General features: G+C 36.1%; 2 protein-coding genes across 4 annotated transcripts; both read left to right on the forward strand.

Annotated features, from left to right (window-relative positions):
- Positions 1-1,105: 1,105 nt before the first annotated feature.
- On the forward strand, positions 1,106-9,597 carry LOC112529348 (probable methyltransferase PMT14). 3 transcript variants are annotated; one of them, XM_025140588.1, is made up of 7 exons: positions 1,106-1,338; positions 3,387-4,055; positions 4,925-5,135; positions 5,832-6,114; positions 6,345-6,731; positions 7,065-7,142; positions 9,123-9,597. In XM_025140588.1, the coding sequence occupies exons 2-7, from the start codon at positions 3,417-3,419 to the stop codon at positions 9,355-9,357; spliced, it is 1,833 nt and encodes a 610-aa protein (XP_024996356.1). In that variant the 5' UTR covers positions 1,106-1,338; positions 3,387-3,416; the 3' UTR covers positions 9,358-9,597. The 3 variants fall into 3 exon arrangements, with proteins under 3 accessions (XP_024996356.1, XP_024996355.1, XP_024996357.1); XM_025140587.1 differs by having other exon boundaries at positions 1,106-1,318; XM_025140589.1 differs by having other exon boundaries at positions 1,107-1,318; positions 3,711-4,055.
- Positions 9,598-12,557: 2,960 nt separating this feature from the next.
- Positions 12,558-19,590, forward strand: LOC112529820 (tobamovirus multiplication protein 2A-like). The gene is made up of 7 exons (XM_025141226.1): positions 12,558-12,807; positions 13,914-14,195; positions 16,114-16,213; positions 16,909-16,989; positions 17,077-17,181; positions 18,428-18,631; positions 19,223-19,590. The coding sequence occupies exons 2-7, from the start codon at positions 13,969-13,971 to the stop codon at positions 19,328-19,330; spliced, it is 825 nt and encodes a 274-aa protein (XP_024996994.1). The 5' UTR covers positions 12,558-12,807; positions 13,914-13,968; the 3' UTR covers positions 19,331-19,590.
- The last annotated feature ends 552 nt before the right edge of the window (positions 19,591-20,142 follow it).

Below are 20,142 nucleotides of genomic sequence, written 5' to 3' on the forward strand. Positions count from 1 at the left end.
TATGTATTAATACACAGTACTTTATGCATAAAAAATAGTTTTTAAGAGTTTTTGTTAAATGTTTTATAATATAGTACTAGAATGGTACTCACGTAATGTAGGGAGATACATCTCAATTTTAATGTTTTATTCTATTTTTTTGTCTTTATTGATGTTGTAATACGATTTTATGTGTTTTTAAAAAAATAATAATGATTTTATTTTTGAATAAAATATAAATTTAAAAAAAAATATATCAATGTTAATATCAAATCGACTATTTAAAAGTTCTCTTTTTTATGTAAGCTTTTTAATTTATATATTTTTTATTATAATTTAATTTAAGTTTAATAAGAAAATAATTTATTTTTGGTTTAATAATATAACATTTTATAAAGATAATAATTAAGTATTCTGTTATAACTCAATGATTATCCTAATTATATTTTAGATTTTTTTATATTTAAAATAAAATGTTTATCTTATATTTGATTATGTTTATCTGCAGTTAGTTACATTAATTCAGATATGGAGCTTTAATAAGTTGTATCTATACACAATCAACTTGCAATATTGAGTTTAAAGTAATATGCATTAATAAACATTACTTTACACATAAAAAATGATTTTTAAGAGTTTTTGTCAAATGCTTTATGATATAGTATAGATAATAATTAAGTATTCTGTTAGAACTCAATAATTATTCTAATTATATTTTAGTTTTTTTATATTTAAAATGAGATGTTTATCATATATTTGATTTTGTTTATCTGTAGTTAATTATACGAATTTAGATATGGAGTTTTAATAGATTGTACTTATGCACAATTTACTTGTAATCTTATGTTTTAAACAATATACATTAATAAACAGTACTTTATACATAAAAATAATTTTTAAGAATTTTTGTCAAATAATTTATAATATAATATAGATATATAATTATAAAAAAAATCTATTGAAAATGATAAAATATATCTCATTGTAGTTAACGGAAAGTAACGGGTCGTTTGGATAAAATGGTTATAACGGCGCGATAAAAACGTCGTCAAAAGATTTTATATAAAGTTGAATCTGAAGTCCAGCCTGTCCACCATATCTCCACCGGCACCGACCGCCGTCGTCGGAGACCGTCAACTCCGGTCACTTTCTTCTCTAATATTATATAATATATGAATTTCAACATACAATTGAAAAACAGGTCCTACTTCAAATCCTTTCACACTCCCACTGAGCTTCAATTTCCCTTCTCTTTCTCTCTGAAAACGATATTTTCTGAATGCAAAAGTTGGGAGAAAGAAGTTATACTGGAGCTTAGATCTGCGTTTAAATCGATCGGGTACTTTCTGTTGTTATCTGGTAGTCAATCGTACTCGCTCAATTTCTGATTTCTTGTTGGTTTGCACTTTGTTGATTTGTTATTTGAGATCGCTGCATTTGTTGTGTTTTGTTTCTCTCGTTGTAATCTTCTCGAACTTGTTTGAGATTTTTGTTGGAAAAGGATTTATTAATTGGGATTTTGGTTGTTCTATGCTTTTTGTTACTTAATTTTTGTGATTTGAGTTAATGCTCTTTTTGAGATCGCTGCATTTGTTGTGTTTTGCTTCTCTCGTTGTAATCTTCTCGAACTTGTTTAAGATTTTTGTTGGGAAAGGATTGATTAGTTGAGATTTTGGTTGCTCAATGCTTTTCGCTTTTGATTTTTGTGATTTGGTTAATGCAGCAATGGATTGTGATAGAAAAGGTTAATTGCGCTAGAATGCAGTTTGATCTATGTGCTTCTTTTGATTTGAATTAGTTAACTGTTTGTACTACTTTGGGGAAAGGCTTTTACAGTTTAGATGCTTTTTTTTTTTGTTCCAGAAATGCCAATCTGGTTATTTTTTCCTCTTGATTTGCCAAACATATAGCTTTTTTCCAATTAGGTCACACCTGGATCTCTGATTTTGTTCTAGCATGCAATAAAGTTTAAGAGAGAGTAGATAAGCCAAAGTTCTACTTCCTCTGCTCCCAAAATAAATGCAATTATAGGTTTCTCAAATTGAATGCAATATTTCTGTTCAAGGAAAGATTCAAATCCAGGCATATATATATTTACCTATTATCGATCATTACAAACCATAGCACGATTGATTTTGGTCCTCAAGATTTCTCGTGTTGTTTATCAAGGGATTTTTTAGTTTTTCTTTTTAAATCTGAAAGTAACATTCTTATAAGATAATGTGTAATGTGTATTTAACTATTGGGTTAGTCAAACATTGTGTTTATTTTTTGAAGGAGGGAGTAGTATTAAGATTAACATTTTCTCGCGTCCTGAAGTCTAGTAAAGTTTGATGCTTGGAAGTATATCAATTAACAATTGATATGTTTTATTATATATTGTTTCCCCAAATTAGTCTAGTACAAACAATTAGCTAATTCAAATAAAAGAAGAACACAGATCAAGAGCGATGTTGCATTCCAACACAATTAAGTTGTTCTTAGAAAAAAACTATCACAAGCTATTGTTCAATGCAAATCACAAAAATTAAAACAAAAATCATAGAACAACTAAAATATAAGTTAATCAATCCTTTTTCAACAAACTTTTAAATAAGTTCGAAAAGATCACAACAGAGAATCATAATACAACAAATGTAGCGACCCCACAGAGCAAAACCCAAATAGAATGCAAGAATTTAAAAGTACTAAATTAAAAGTCTGGTGTTTCCGTGTTTGGGCCTTTTGGGGTAAGCCTAGTATGTTTTTCTCTTCTTAGAAACCTAGCTTGATCATATGTGTCATCATGTCATGTTTCCATTCATGTTTTTCAATAGTCGATTTTGTGGTTGAAAATCCTTAAAATCTATTATTCGAAGTGGATAATATCTATAATTAGCTTGTAACCATGGAGCTTCTATTATATTTGAAGTGCCATCTGGTAACCACAGCTTTTATCGATGGTTGTTTTTTGATTGGTATGAATGCGTATTCAGATAATGCCCTATATGATAGCTAGCATGGTTGGACACAAGGAAGTTGGATAGGTTGGGGGTAGAGGGCTTGCATTTTAGGCAGGAGATGTGTTGTGTGGGCCTTTCTTGCTCTGTGTGTGTTATTTCTTCCTTACCATTCCTTATGGGTTTAATGCGCCTACTTGTTACTTTTTCCGACTTTCTTTTATTCCTGGTTCTTTTACCATATGTTAGTCTTCATCTTTTCCACTTGTTTACTCACACTCTAGCACAAGCCGGGGGTCTTCATGAAAACAGCCGCTCTATCCCGATCGGTAGGGGTCAGGTCTGCCTACATCTCACCCTACTTTTGAGTGGGCTTTACTGGATCTTTTTGGTTTTGTTTGGTTTTTATGATGCCCTCTATGATCTGACTGTTAAGTAACCACGCTTTTATTTTACTGACTGATACAGCTTTCAGGCCCCAAGATTGTGAAGCACAAAATGGGGTCTAAGAACACTCCAACAAATAGACGAAGAAGTCCTTTATCTATAATTATTATCTTTGGCCTCTGCTGTTTCTTTTACTTGCTAGGAACATGGCAGAAAAGTGGTTTTGGGAAGGGTGATAGTATAGCAATGGACATAACCAAAAAAACAGAATGTGAGGATGATTTTGCCACCCTTGATTTCAACCCACATCATAGTATTCCTATTCCTGATGCTTCTAAGCCTAAAGCTAAAATGTTCAAACCATGTGATGTCAAATACACCGATTACACACCCTGCCATGAACAGGACCGAGCTATGAAGTTCACAAGAGAAAATATGGTTTATAGAGAAAGACATTGTCCCCCTCAAGAGGAGAAGTTGAAATGCCTTATTCCAGCTCCAAAAGGGTATTCAACTCCGTTTCCATGGCCAAAAGGACGTGATTATGTCCACTATGCTAATGTGCCTTTCAAACACTTAACTGTCGAGAAGGCCAATCAACATTGGGTGGAGTTTCAGGGCAATGTATTTAAGTTCCCTGGTGGTGGAACGATGTTTCCCCAAGGAGCAGATGCTTATATTGATGAACTTGCATCGGTGATTCCGATTGCGGATGGCTCTGTCAGAACCGCTCTGGATACTGGCTGTGGGGTACGTTTACTATTTGTATTGCTATTATTTACTCATATCTAACTTTTCAGTGTTTAGTGTATCTGTTTTTCTACCTTTCTCACACTTGCACTAGCCGAGGGTCTTCACTGAAACAACCGCCCTACTCTCTAGGTTAGAGGTCAGGTTGGTGTACCTCTGACACCCAGACCCTACTTTGGGTGGGACTTGCTGCGCTCGTTTGGTTTGGTTTGGTTTAGGTTACTTTATGAACATGGTTTGTGTCTTTAGCGTGCGTAAGGATTGAATGTGGCAGGGATCCTCATGTACCACAGAGTGGGCAAATGCTCCYCTCTTTCAAGAGACTGTTTCTGTTCTTGTTTCTTTAGTCTCTTTACCTGCGAGCATGAATTCCTGAACCCAATACTAGGAAAGAGCTTCATACCCTATAGAACTGACAGATCGGCTAGCGAAGATGGCTCAGTCTCAGTAGATCCCTCACTCCTCACCGGCTTACGGAAAGAGAGCCCTAAGGGAGAGAGTTTCGGTACTTCAGGCATATCTATCAATGGGCAAAGACAGGAGAGCCTTCTATCGGTAGACAGTAATGAGTGGGACAGAGATGCATTTTTCCCACCAAAATAGGTGGAACAAAAATCAGGGAGAAGGAACAAGCTTGGTAAATTACTAAATACCCATGTCAAATTAAAACTTTCAAAACCTTCCAAAATTCTTTCACCCTGCCTACCTCACTCTCGTCCTGTCCAGTCTGCATACCAAGTGCACCCGTGACTCCGTAAGTGGTCTTTTCATTGGAAGTACAACAGCTTCTTAATCCGACTTCTCTAATTCTTTAACTACCAGTTAGTGGGTAATATCTCTCTCGGGACTGATTTCAAATCTTGACATAGGTTGCAAGCTGGGGTGCTTACTTGATGAAAAGAAATGTTTTAGCCATGTCATTTGCACCAAGGGACAATCATGAAGCACAAGTGCAGTTTGCTTTGGAGCGTGGTGTGCCTGCTATTATCGGCGTTCTTGGATCAATAAGTCTTCCTTTTCCATCAAGAGCATTTGATATGGCTCAGTGCTCACGATGTCTGATACCATGGGGGGAGAATGGTGAGTAATGTATATGAGACACACTGTTTGGTTGTCTAGTATGTTGTAAATTTTACTCCCTCCATCCAAAAATAAGTGTCTCACATTTCTATTTTTGTTTGTCATGAAATAAATGTCAACTTTCAAAAGGAAGGACCTACTTTCCAATTTTACCATTAATTATGAGATGGAGAAATTCATTACTAGCTTTACTATTAAGGGTAAAGTTGTCATTTAGTTAATTAAAAAGTGTAATGATTACACATTTCTAGAGCGGTATGCCTTTTTCATCGTGGACATTTATTTTGGGATGGAGGGAGTAAGTCATACCATGTGAAATGGTTGGCATTACTCAAAATTTCAAAAGAGTGTTATACTATTTACTAATTAGTAATTACATGGGGTCCTTTCGTTAAATGACCTTTTGACAGTTTTTTATTTAATACCATGACCTTCTTACAAGTTTGAGAATGCCACGAAACCTGTCACGAGTTCATGGATCAAAAATCACTCGTCAGGAGGTCGTTAAATAACCCTGGTTACGGGTATAATTCTTATGTTCTTCGACATGTCCCTCGGGCGAAAAGCACATACGTTCTGTTTTTGGTTTCCGTCGCCTACACTTGAACATGTGTACATGCAAACAACTGGTGGCTGATTTTTTTCAATTCCCTTAATACCCAAAATCATGATATCAAGTTTTTAAACTATGGGCAGATGGGATGTACCTAATGGAAGTTGATCGAGTTCTTAGGCCTGGTGGATTTTGGATTTTGTCTGGTCCTCCGATCAATTGGAAAACGTACTATCAGACATGGAAACGGTCAAAGGAGGATCTGAAGGCAGAGCAAAGAAAGATTGAAAAGCTTGCTGAATCTCTTTGCTGGGAAAAGAAATATGAGAAGGGAGATATTGCTATCTGGAGAAAGAAAGTGAATGCCGAATCATGCCAAATGAAATCTGTGGATATCTGTAAATCCAGCGATGCTGATAATGTCTGGTGAGTCACTGAGCTTCTCAAATTTATTTTTCTATTTAGGAGTCGCCGGCTTTAGGCATTTCCGAGAACATGACCTCTGATAGCGGTCAAGACCCTATTGGTCATTGAAATATAACGGTCAAAATGGTTTAAACTTGTGCATAACAGTTCTATTATTATTATTATTATTTTAAAGCTGTCTTTTTGAGCCCCTGTTTTCTCATAAATTGATACCTTTTGGTATAATTTAGGTACAAGAATATGGAAGCATGTAAAACTCCCTACCCCAAAGTTAAGAGTGCGAATGAAGTAGCAGGAGGGGAGTTGAAGAAGTTTCCGGCAAGGCTACAGGCGGTGCCACCTCGGGTATCGAAGGGACTAATCCCAGAAGTTTCCATTGAATCTTATCAGGAAGATAGCAAACTTTGGAAGACATATGTCGGTACTTACAAAAGGACCAACAGGTTAATTGGCACATCAAGATACAGAAACATAATGGATATGAATGCTGGTCTTGGAGGTTTTGCTGCAGCACTTGACTCGAATAAATTATGGGTGATGAATGTTGTGCCAACCATTGCTCCAAACACATTGGGTGTCGTCTATGAGCGAGGTCTTATCGGTATATATCATGACTGGTGAGTTCAATAAAATACTTTACATCAGAGATGTTCAAATGAGAATGATAAAAAGGTTGAGAAGGTAAGAATAGATCTCAACCGTCAAATGTGATGATATCAGATGTGATTTTTTTAATCAGGCGAAACATAACCAAAATTGGAGCCTAACAAATTATACCAAAAAAAAGTATTTATTTTCTTCAATTTGATAGCCATATTGTTATACCTTTTCATCAGTTTTTTTCGTCATTCTCATTTGAATCTGCCCCTACTTTACATATTCATGCAATAAGCATAAATTTATTGCCTAAAGGTACATAGGAGATAACCCAATTTTTGTTTGTCCTTCAGGTGTGAAGGATTCTCGACTTACCCAAGGACATATGACCTTATTCATGGCAATGGTCTATTCAGCTTGTATGAGAACAAGTAAGTCTCTTCATCTTTCCTAAGAAGTATTAATTAATTTATGTGCTACATAGTTAGGGGTAAATGAGTAATTTGAAACCCAAAAACAAGTACTTGCTCGCTTAAAGTAAGTGTCTTCTAAGTTCTAACTGTAATTTAGCGGGGTTTGACGTATGATTTTCCAATTTTTCACCCTTTGCTGCTACTAAAACATTAAGGGCCTGTTTGGTTTGATGGAATGTCTTTTGAGGGAATTGAATCTTGTGGAAAGATTTGGAATTAAACTGAATTCCATTCTTTATAAATAACTATAAAACAAAATTATAATTATAAAAATTATTAAATTACCTTCCATCAATTTATTTTTACAACACGAATGTTTTTAACATATTTTAAAACATTATTACAAGCAAATTCTATGTAGTCCCATGGAATACCTACTACCCCAACGGGATTTCTAAATCCAATGTTTGTGGGATTTCAATTCCGGACTTTCCCTTAAACCAAAAGTTGGGACTGGAATGGAATCCAATTCCAAATCCAACAAACCAAACGGGCCCCAAGTATCTTTATCAAAAACTTTCATTGAAACACAGGATTTTGTAAAAGCATGTAATGATGTCTTTGAAAGAATGAAGCCAAACCAAACTGACGGAGTAAATCCCATTTGAGTAGGGTATGGAGAGGGTGAGATGTACGCTGACCTCTACCCCAAAAGAATCTGACGGCTGTTTCTGTGAACGTAATCACGTCTTTATGATCTCCAACTTTCCATTAAGATAAGCAAAGGATTGTGTCTACTTGGAATCGAGGTTGACAAAATTGCTTTGGTCTTTAGAAAATCAAGTTTAAGGGTTCGTTAACGACTCGATTTATTAAAAAAATGAAGAGTACAGTAGATTGATTAAGCATATTTGATAGGAAGAACCTAAACTAAACAGACCCAATATATCCCACCCGAAAGCAGGGTCTGACCTAAAAAGATACGGTCAAACCAAAATAAACCAACCTAGTATATCCCTCTCAAAAAGCAGGGTCTGACCTGAAAAGATACAGTCAAATCGAACTAAACCAACCCATATATCCTGCTTGAAAGCAGGTTTTTACCCGAAAACATATAGCCTTAGCATAATTCTCAGACTACAAAACCCATAAGCCAAACAGTCCTTTTGGTCATCCCCTATGTCCATGCCAAATGGGCCACCATACATCATCTTTATACGTGGCAAGATGGTCTTGAGCTCGAGCTTAATAATTCTCGAGCTCAAGTCGATCTCAAACACGAAATGCAGCCCATTTTAACTTAACAAATCAAGCTCCATATACCAATGCTCGACTCGGCTTTGTTCGAAGGCTCAAATAAGTTGATTCGAGCATATGCTTGTCAGAGTCAAACATGTTGATATTTTCAAAAATTATACAATCAAAATATAATAAGTGTTGAGCTCGAGCAATAAACGAGCTTTTAAAGCTTAAATTTTAGGTATAATGTATAATTTAAATTTGTCAAATGAGCATCGACCTTGACCTCGAACATTGAAAAAATAATGGAGCTCAAACTCGAGCACTACTTTGAAAAAATTAATTGGGCCTATTTGAACAACCTACTACTCGACTCAGGCGTGTTTGTTAGCAGCTTAACGGGACTCATAGCTTATTTGGTCAGTTATACATATGCGTGTTTGGTAGTGGCTTAATGATATAGAAAGTAGCCTATTCAGTAACCTTCTAGGGAGGAGCTTTATGCAGAAATCTGAGTCTTTTCCAAATTTGCCCCTTCTAATTAAGAAATACGCTCCTTCCATCTAAGAGAAAACCCTCCCAAACAAAAGCATTTCAATCTATACAGAAAGATTAATCATCAGAGGCAGCTTTAACCATACAGGAAAACCAACCAGCCAGCTCCTCAATTCAACTTATTAACACCTTTACCGCCCCCAATCCCACCCCTGGGCGGGATATACTGCAATAGTTTGATTCGGTTTTGTTTATATGAAACAGGTGTGATCTCGAAGACATCCTCCTAGAGATGGATCGGATATTGCGGCCCGAAGGTTCGGTCATCCTCCGAGATGAAGTAGATGTGTTGACCAAGGTGATGAAAATCACGGCCGGCATGAGATGGGACGTTAAATTGCTGGATCACGAAGACGGACCCTTTGTTCCCAAGAAGATCTTCGTTGCTTCTAAACAATATTGGGTCGGCACCAAAGGCAACAACACATCGAGTGATTAATTAATTAAAGGTTCGTTCTTATCGCTATTTAGTCAGCGAGTTAGTGTTTTTCGTATCATCCCACGAACAACTGAAACTAGATTTCCCGAAAAGAGGAAAAAATCGAGGATTTGCATTTTGTCGATAGGTTCGAAATGGAACTTAAGGTGCACATCTTTGTGGGTTTGTCGATGTAGACGATTATAAGTTATTATGTGAAGGGTTCGTAGAACCTTTTAAATGATGTTTTTGCTTGTGTTATTTGGTGAGAATACGTGGATTCCTATTTAGATTACCCTTCAAAATAAGCCCTTGAAGAGAGAAGTTACGAGATGTATTAAGTAGAAATGGCCCAAGTCTAGCCGTTGCGGGTCTCCTACAATGAATTGATGAGTACCGATTGTCTCATGAGTGTCTAGAGTACAGTGTCGGGTCTCGAAAGTGGTAGGCCTTGACTGTGATACTATATAATGATGCAGAAGGCCCAAGCTAACCTTTTTAAGTGAGCAGAAAAAAAGGCATGGGCTTTTAACATTTTTAGTCCCGAGCCAGACAACGTCGGGCTGAAAAAGGGCCCGATCGGGATATTTTTAGATTAACATGGGTTTCTAGGTAGGCATGGCAACGGGGAGGGGATGGGGCGGATTTTGTAATCCCCGGCCCCGGTTTGTAGTAACATCTCCCGGCCCTGGTTCCCGACGGGTACGGGAGGTCAAACCTCTATCAGTCCCTGGTCAAACCCCATGAAAAATATCCGTTGGTTCGATTCTACCGCGGATCCCCGGCTCCGGCCTTGGTTTGAGTAACATCCCCCGGCCCCGGGACCCGTTTTAGCGTGGTATCCCCGTCCTCGTTCGGGTCGGGTGAACCGGGTCCTCCACCAGGTTAGGGAAAATCACCATCCCTATTTTTAGGATGCTTCACTTTTCAGGGCAAGACTTTTCAAGCCGAGACTGCCCCCAAAATTTCGGCTGATCGGGCTTTGAGATCCTTGAAATTGAATGTATAGGAGAGAGATAATATTTTATGAACGTTAATCTCCAAAATGAAAAAACTTAGGAGACGAATATAAGTTTCCTTTGGAAATTTTGCCTTTTGATTATATATCGGGAAAAGTTAAAAAAAAAAAAAAAAACTCAATGAACTTTTTCATTTTTGAATGTTTTACTTCCTAAATTATTTTTTAATTAAAAAATCATTACACTTTTTCATTTGTGTGAGAAAATGTATACAAATCAACTCTATCAAGAGAAACTTGTGTCATCGATCGTTTCAAAATATATACGATGACACACAAGAAATTGATACACTGACACATTTATGTCCCTATAAATTTTTACACTAAGACGAATGAATGAAGCGATAGCCCGTGCCATTGTAAGATCCCACATTGATTGGGGAAAGAAACAAAAGTGAGCAGACACGATATCTTATAAGGGACTCGATACCTCCTGTATCAGACGCGTTTTAAAACCGTGAGTCTATGTGTATGGAAAAAAAACGGACAATATATAGTACGCTTAACCTCGGATGTTACATATGATATCAGAGCCAGGAACCTGACTAGTATGCCAACAAGAATGCTGGGCGGACAATATTCGGTATGGTTAGCCTGAATGTTACACTCATCATATCCAATAGAGTGGGTACGCCCCTAGAACCGGATTATGTACTAGTTAGAATCGTTGGTAATCAATTTTTTGTCTAAATAATAAATTAAATTAATTGATTATTTTTTATTTATAAAAAACAACAAAATATTAAAAAGAAAAACCTTTTTATATCAAGCGATCATAAAGACACGTGTTAACAAACAAAAGTCGACCAATAAGGACATGATGGTATGATTAACAGCACCTTCACGAGGCTATCAATAATTATGAATTTGAATTTTATTTTGGTATATGATCGTGTTATAACATCGATTAAGATAATAATAAAATAAAATATTAAAATTAAGATATATTTCGTTACATTGTGTGAGTACCATTTTAGTATATATTTATATGATATTTTTAAATAAAAATATTTAAATATATTATATATTTTTATTAGAAAAGATTTAATGACACGATATAGACAAAGTGGTGGTGGGTATGATTTGATGGGTTCTGTTGACCGGAGCTTTATGTCTTCACCTGCTGAACCCCTTCTATCCATTGATGCCAAATTGGTTAAAATGTTGGAAATTACCTAAAATTACCATTTTATATACGGTATATTAACAAAATGATCTGATTTTTAGAGATTTTTTACAATATGTTCATCAAAATCGTCCTTAGAGAGCGATTTTGACTATTTTAAGAAGATTTTGACTATAAGATACGGATGAATTCTACATGTATCTCATAGTCAGAATCGTTCCAAAATAATCAAAATCGTCCTTGGAAGGCAATTTTGGTGGTCATTTTGGTCAAAAGGGGCATGCCATCTTGCAGGTTCTTAGGGGAGATGGGGGCAACGCCCCCGTTGGACTCCAAGGGGTAGAACTTTTGAGTCCATCATGAAACTGTTGCATGAATTACTATTTTTTAAGTTCTTAACAGTTTTTATTAGTGATGTATGCATCTAACGAAATATCAAAGAGAGCGGAAACAAAGGCACTTAGTGGGAATTGCAACTGATTGGTTTTAGCAGAAGCATCAGTTGACGACCGTCAACGACAACATCAACAGATGCACCAGATGCTAACTATCTGTTGCTCATAAGCACCTATGGTTATACTGATTTCTCTAACTACCCTACCCTCTCTAACTAAATAAAACAAAAAGTGTTTGTTCCAAAATTTAGTTCCCTCCAAATTCTACCAATCAAATAAAGACACATTATTATTTTATTTAACATACATAACTTGGGTCCGGTTCACGTGAGACCAGCATGTTTTCGTAAGACCCGTAAGACAATTTTTTACACTTGAAGCTTCATAGCAAAACGTTATGAAAATAAAAGAAAAGTCGGACATTCATAGCAAAATCACTGTAATTTCACGTATAAAAAAATTGTTTCATGGGTCTCACGAAAACAGGTTGATCCCAAAGTCTACAAAATCAACTAACAAACATCCATTAATTTAAGTGTATCTAGTCTTTTGATGTTATAAAAATATCATTGGGTACATTAATCAAACATCACAATCATTTCATCAATTTCAAGATAAACATTGATTAAATTAATAAATCGTCAAAGGATAATGGATTAATCAAAGAATTTACTTTTGATCGTATAAAGATTTTCAATGGTAATCGCCGGTTCGGCGGTGTCATTTCCCCTGGTCCACATACAAAAACAATTAGGGCCAGCAATTGAATAACGATTTTGGGGATAATAATCTTTGAAAACCCCAATTTTTTGATTATTGATTTCAATTTATTCTCACCCACTATTCAATTTCATGCCCCCTTTTCGTCATTTTTCCTCTCGTCTTCGCACTTCCGAAATCTGAAAGTTCAGCAATTATCGCTACCCACCTGTGTAAGTAACTTCATCCGATTATCCCCAATCTGGGTTCATATTTTCTTCGAAATCAAGAATCCTTCTCACTAGATGGTTGCAATGTGATCTTTGTTTGGTTTACTTTTTGAGATTAATGCGGTTTTGTTTACTTTTTCTTGAAATTTATTTTGAATCATGAATCCAATTTTGTGATGGATTGGAGTTTTCGATCAATTAGGGTTTCTTTTGATGATCTACAGACTATGAATTGTGAGTACGTCTAATTATGTTCGTAGAATTAACGAGACCTTGTTTGGATGTATGTAATTTTGTGTGTATATTTTGGAAAATTTAGGTTTTACGTGATTTTGTTGGTCTTCAGTTCCGTAATTTTGAGAGAAATTCTACAAATGGAAAAGCTGATCATGATGGGGTTTCTTCTAGTTTGTGATGGAAGTGATTGCTGAATGAAAATTAGAAAAAAAAAACTGAGAAATTTTGCATTTAATACTTTTTTCTTAGTGAAATCAGCTCCAATTTTCTGTATTTCCTTTTATTTATTCCACTTTCTCTCGTTTTCTGTTATGTGACTAGCGATAATGGGTACAAATAGCCATTTTGTCCGACCAAATTTACCTCTTAGCCATTCGTATACTGTATTTTCAACGAATTCACCACCTCCACAAGTAACCATTCTTCGACTTGCAAGGGGCCAAAAGGAAAACAATTTATGAGCATGGTCTGCAGGTAGCACATCCGCAACTTCATCTGTGCGCCAAAAAGAGAAAGAATGTGTGTTTCGAGAGAGAGAGAGAGAGAGGTGTTATGGGGAGTCTACAAAGTGTTAATATGGCATGTGCACGGACATCACGTTAGGGGAGTCTACAAAGTGTTCCACTCGAGGCAAGAGCACTTGTGGCCCTTGCAGGAACCCACCTCACCAAACTTGCTCTTTTATTATTTTTGGCCCCTCCACAAATTGTGGCCAGGCACTTGCGGAGATGTTCATTTTCTTTGAAAAAATGGGAGAGAAATGGTTAAGAGGTGAATTTGGTCGGTCAAAAGGGCTATTTGTGCCATTTTCTCATGTAACTATGATTGATCTTGCATTTAATGCTGTTTTTTTTTTGGTTTTTGTAATGTAGGATTGAAGTGGGTTTTATAAGATCATAACATTGTTGATTTGAGTAGCAATTCATTATGGGTTGTAAGGGGTTTTTGGAGTGTTTATTGAAGCTCCTAAACTTCTTGTTGACACTTCTTGGTCTTGCCATGGTCGGATATGGGATTTACATGTTTGTTATGTTCAAAAATGCAAACGATGATTGGGATCCGCTACATGGAGAATCGATACAGCTTGGTCGCCCGATGCTAATGGCCGTCTCACTGTCAAGCAACAAGATCTTTGATAACTTGCCTACTGCTTGGTATGTATGGTGTCATATGTTGATTGTGTTTTGTGAATCCCTTTTTGCATATTGATTTGTATCACATGGTTTATTTTTTGAAGTATATAATATTTATATATGACAAATACTTACGCACACTTCTCACCGTTGATAAGGTTTGAACCTTTGACTTTCTGAGAGGTTGAGCTCTACCGGTAACCTGGGTACTATTGGGCAAATGACCCTGTGTAGTTCTTTCTTTTATGCAGTTACATTCGAAAGAGTTCAGATTTCCTGCCTACTTGGGGGCTGTTTGGTTGGTTTTCCATTAAGTCCTTTATGGATAAAGTTGTCTGTATAGATTGGGATTGTTTTTGTTTGGGAGAGTTTTTCCATAGATGGAAGGAGTGTGTTTTTTTAATTGGAAGGGGCAGATTTGGAAAACAAAAACTTGGATTTCTGCATAAAGCTCCCTCCTAGAAGCTTATTGAACAAGACACTTTCTATATCATTAAACCATTACCAAATAGTCATGTATATTTGACCGAATAAGTTGCGAGTCTCATTACTCTTAATGAATAAGTTGGATAAAGAGCATTAAGATTCTCTTTCTAGGAGCTTGACTCGACTCGACTCAATTAAGCATTTATCATCATTTTAATGCCTACAAAAATACACACCACATACAAAGATGATGTGGGATAGTTAATAGCTATAAAAAGTTAGATGTTAAAAAATAATGCAACTCAAAGATACTTGCTATTTAAGGTTTCATATGTTAATGATATGAAGATGAAGAATTCGAAGGATCTCGATGAATTCTTTTAGTTTAGTCCTAAAACCAAATGGTTTGGGTGCTAGAATCGTATACTCTCTAACTTAGGTGAATTCTTTGTGTCTTTTAGCAATTTATAGCCTTCTTATCCTCTTTTACAGATGTTTAACTTGCATATAAGTTGCATTTTTGTAACCACTCGTCCCACATAGATAGAAAATGGGATTTATGAGCTTTTTATAAGCCTCAAGTTGTGGGCTACCAATAACTTCCACCATGGTTTTAAGTTGGATTCGAAGTTATTGGGCCAACATATTGCGTTGGGCTTTGTGGTGTTACAGTTTTATTGTTGGTCTATTAACCATATTGTCTTAGATAAGATATATTCATGTTATGATGTCCTCTACACTCTTTTGTATTTTTGTCTCATGAAGCAGGTATATGGAATTATGAATAACTAACGAGTATGTGGTTCTTTTCTACTTCTCATTCAATGAAATTTACCGTCTACATATGATTAGAATTTTTGTAGGTTAGGTTATGATCATGTGATACTATTAAACGACGTTTATGTGTTTTCTAAACTGAAAAGGATTGAATTCGACTTGTTTCAGTTATGTTGTTGGTGGAATTGTGTGCTTTAATTCCTTTGACTGCAAGTAGCGGATATTTACCAAATCAATGGAACCTGTGCATCCACCCCAGGGTGGTCTAGGAAGAAAAGCTCTCCACGTGTCCCAGACATTCACGGGATATTCATTCTAATTGGTGTAACATTCATCTTGCATGCTATAAAAATTTCACGTTCATTATTCATGATGAATGGTAACAAATGCGGACATGTGTCGCTTTCTTCTTTGTTCCCCACAAGTTTGCAACTGAACTTTCCTCTACAATATATATATATATATATAGAGAGAGAGAGAGAGAGATAGACACATAGATTGTGCGCCAAAAAGAGAAAGAATGTGTGTTTCGAGAGAGAGAGAGAGAGAGAGATAGACACATAGATATATGTATATGTGTGTGTGTTTCGGTTCCTTATGTCAGTTCTTGAGGTTTATCACATTGGTTTTATAGCTTCAAATTGGTTGAAGATATGGTACAAGCTTCCATATCATACTAGCTGAAGTTACCAAACTTTCCACTAATTGCAAGTAACTAGTTTTTCATTCTATGCAGGTTCATTTATCTCTTTGTCGGCATTGGTGCGCTTCTCTTTGTCATATCTTGTTTTGGTTGCATTGGAGCAGCAACTCGAAGTGGATGTTGCCTAACTTGCGTATCCTATCTTATGACTTCATTATATATGCATTTTTAACGTAAGAAGGAACGCATTTTACAACAGGAAAATAATCATTAATGCGTTTAGTATGCAGACAGTACTGGACGGGCGAGAGTAAGGTAGGCGTGTGAAAGAATCGTGGAAGGTTTTAGTGTTTTAATTTAACATGGGTAATTTAGTAATTTACCAATCTTCTCCCATCTCCCAAAATTTTGCTCCGCCTATTTAGATGGAATGGGAAAAATGCATTTTTCTCCCACAGGGGTTGTTTGGTTGGCTTTCCATTAAGTCCTGTATCGTTAAAGCTGTCTGTGTGGACTAATCTGTCCATATAGATTGAGAAGGTTTTTGTTTGGAAGGGTTTTTTCATCGCGTGTTCTTTAATTGGGATGGACATGTATAGAAAAAGTTGGCTTTCTGCATAAAGCTCTCCCCTAGAAGCTTACTGAAAAAGCCACTTTCTATATCATTAAGCCACTACCCAACAGTCATCTATAGCTAATCGAATAAGCTGTGAGTCCCATTAAGCTCATTAAGCTGCTAACAGATAGGCCCTAATTGTCCCACAAAACATGGGACACCAACTTTTGTTTTGTTCAGTACTGTCCCACGTACCAAATGCACTAGCGGTTACATTCAAAGTCTTTAATGTGGTAAACGTATACGTAGTTGATTTCCTTAAGCCAATGCAGTACTCGCTACTTGTGATTTTGTTAATACTGGCGGAACTGGGATGTGCCGCTTTCATCTTCTTTGACAAAAGCTGGAGAGCCGTGAGTTTGCGTTTAACAACTGTGTTGATTTTCAAATGTGTGTATTATTGTATTTATCTGATTATTTGAACGTAAATGTGTCGTCAGGAGATCCCGGTTGACAAAACTGGAGAATTTGACACGATGTATAGATTTCTTGAGAAGAATTGGAATATATGCAGATGGGTTGCACTTGGCGCTGTTATATTGGAGGTAAGGCACTAATATATTGCCCTTGTGTGATGTCCGTATTTCAAAAAACCGAAAGTAATGCGCCTTAGAAGTGAGAGTAGAAGGAACTAGTTATGTTGCATCCTATCGTAGCTCTAAAGAGATTTTAGAGTCGATATGCGTGTTTATACCTCAATTAAGGGAAATTGAAATGAGAAACTTAAATATTCTAAGAACTTGGAAACCAACTATTTCATGTATCATTGATGATGAATAACCTCAATAATCATGAATCTTATTCATCGTGAATATTATTCCTCATGAATAATTGTATCTATTATTCATCATGAATATCATATACATTTTCATTATCAATAATTTTCATCATGAATATCTATCACAACATTCATCATGAATAAATAATGAATAGTTGGTCCCGAGGTTCTCAAAGTATTTACGGTTATCATTTGAACCTACCGAATTCTTAGAGCATCTCCAACAAATTCTCCTAAATGGAGATTCAAAATGTCCAAAAAGAATTGCATTCAACTCCAACAACTTCATTTTGAAGATTAAAACATTAATTATATTATTAAAATATTACATACACTTAATATAATATTCTTTCTTTCTTCTAAACATTTAATTTCAAGATTTCTTATCAATGGAGTATAATAAAAAAATTATTCATTTGATAGTGTAACATTTTTAGGGAGTTATCCAAATTTGGAGAATTTCACTCTCTCCTACTTTCTCCATTTTCGTGAAAGTTTTGGAGAACCTGTTGGAGCAAAAAATTGCCCAAAATCCCCGTTTTCTTCATTTTAGATGATCTATTGGAAGAGCATCTCTAACAGATCCTCCAAAATGAAGATTTTGGGGATTTTTACTCCAACGGATTCCCCAAAACCTTCTCCAAAATGGAGAAAGTAGGAGAGAGAGAGGGGGTGGAATTCTCCAAATTTGGAAACTCTGCAAAATTGATTATCTATGAAAGAGATTATTTTTTATTCTGCCTACCAATGAGAATCCTTGAGATTAAATGTATAGGAGAGAATATTTTATGAAAGGTATTGAATATTTTAATAATATAATTCATATTATAATCACCAAAATGGAGAAACTTTTGGAGATGAATATAAATTTTCTTTGGAGATTTCGACTTTTGATTCTCCATTTTGGAGAATTTGTTGGAGATCCTCTTACGACCTATCTGAAGAGATAGAGAGATCGTTTCCGAGAAGGCAAGCGATATTTTTTTCTATTCTTATCAGGCGTTCGTTTTCAGGTTCTTGTATTCTTGTTAGCACTTATGGTTCGGGCTGCAAATAGTCCATCAGATTATGATAGCGATGAGGAGTACATCGATGGTCCAAGGCAGCAACGGCAGCCATTGATCAGTAGGCAACCCGTTCCTTCTCAGGTTGCTCCTGGAACCCTCGATAGCCGTCCAAGCAGAAACGATGCATGGAGTGCACGGATGAGGGAGAAGGTATGAAAAAATGTCTTCTTTAAAGGCTTCAAATTTTTACGGGCTATTTAGCTGAATTTCTCAAAAGCTGAATTTAAAAATCTAACCCTCTAATGTATTTCTAAGGCCCGTTCCAAATCCTGTAAACCCAATATTCCAAATCCTTCCACGTGATTTAAATCCCTCAAAAACATTTCGTCAAACAAACGCCCCCTAAGATTTTACGGGAGCAAGGTGTTTTGAAAGGGGTAGGCTGTTGTGCAAATTCTATGCGTTAATTGCTTAGGCGAAGGATCGCGTGAGAAGGGAAGTTATGGTGAGAAGTGTAAGAAGAGATCTGAACCCATGATCACTTTTAATCTCATGCCCACCCATGAATTGCGATTTAGAAGGGAATTGATCATGTGCATCTCAGTGCACCTCATTGTTATTGACATTCAATTAGGATTTATCCAAGGGTGGAGATCTCTTCTTACGCTTCTCACCGGAACCCAACCCTGCTTGCTTATATACCCTTTTTGATCATTTTTATTACACGGGTTTCGTCTTTATATGGTGTGAGAAGAAATAAAGATGCGATTTGAGTACACATTTTTTTTTGATGTAAAACAGTATGGACTTGATACATCGGAGTTCACATACAACCCGAACGAGCCAAACAGGTACCAGCAGGTCAGCATGCAAGCAACGGAGGAGAAAAGCCGATGCACCATCATGTAACCATGAGAGAAAGTTGTGTTTTCTTTCTGAAACCCAATTTTTTGTTCTATTGATTGATGTTTGTATGTTGTTGCTGTTGTTGTTGTTCAGCAGCAGCAGCAGCAGCAGCATAACATTTTATTGTTGAGTGTGTATAACAACACAGTTTCAGGAGCTTCACTCTTTTGTGTTTTTTTTTTACTTGAATGTTAATTGTCTTCTTTTTAATCTTGGTTTTCAATGTTATGATTCTATGCCTTGAATGGCATGGTGAGTAAAAAGGTTGGTCCTTTTAAATGATTGGCATACTTCGTATGGAAGGTAGCGTTTGGTATACAGACTGGACTGGGATGGGCACAGGAGTGAGTTGGACAAGTTGTTTCTAAACGTCGTTTAATAATTTTAGAGTAAATTACGATTTTGTCCCTATTGTTTGTAATTTATTGCTTTTTTCGTTCTTAGACTTATTCCTAACTTTAAGTACAATGCATCGGAACGGTAAAGAGTTGTAAACCATAGTGTCTGAAACAACAATAAATTGAGAATTTAAAGGACGAAAATAGCAATGAATTATAAAGCATAAGGATAAAAACTGTAATTTTTAAACTATAGGGACGGAAATTGTAATTTTTAACAAACTACAAGAATGAAAAACGTAATGTACTCATAATTTTCTGTTATGGTTACCAGTGGTGGTCAAAGTAAAGGTTGTGATTGTGGCGGAGGTGGTCGATGGTGGTGGTTGTGGTGGCGGTGGCCAACGATGGTGGATATGGAGGTGGTGGTTGTGGAGGAATCGTAGTAATTAGTGAAACAAAAAGACTTGTATAGAC

This window comes from Cynara cardunculus (genome assembly GCF_001531365.2).
Source record: "Cynara cardunculus var. scolymus isolate 2C chromosome LG 16, CcrdV1, whole genome shotgun sequence".
Lineage (NCBI taxonomy): Eukaryota > Viridiplantae > Streptophyta > Magnoliopsida > Asterales > Asteraceae > Cynara > Cynara cardunculus.

What these genes read in the sequence shown, in the direction of transcription:
- LOC112529348 (XM_025140588.1), top strand. Translation starts at nt 3,417, where the DNA reads ATGGGGTCTAAGAACACTCCAACAAATAGACGAAGAAGTCCTTTATCT. An exon ending in AGCGATGCTGATAATGTCTG is followed by an intron (nt 6,115 to 6,344) that starts GTGAGTCACTGA and finishes GGTATAATTTAG; the next exon opens with GTACAAGAATATGGAAGCAT. An exon ending in ATCGGTATATATCATGACTG is followed by an intron (nt 6,732 to 7,064) that starts GTGAGTTCAATA and finishes TTTGTCCTTCAG; the next exon opens with GTGTGAAGGATTCTCGACTT.
- LOC112529820 (XM_025141226.1), top strand. Translation starts at nt 13,969, where the DNA reads ATGGGTTGTAAGGGGTTTTTGGAGTGTTTATTGAAGCTCCTAAACTTC. An exon ending in GTGGATGTTGCCTAACTTGC is followed by an intron (nt 16,214 to 16,908) that starts GTATCCTATCTT and finishes AAGCCAATGCAG; the next exon opens with TACTCGCTACTTGTGATTTT. An exon ending in GTGCACGGATGAGGGAGAAG is followed by an intron (nt 18,632 to 19,222) that starts GTATGAAAAAAT and finishes GATGTAAAACAG; the next exon opens with TATGGACTTGATACATCGGA.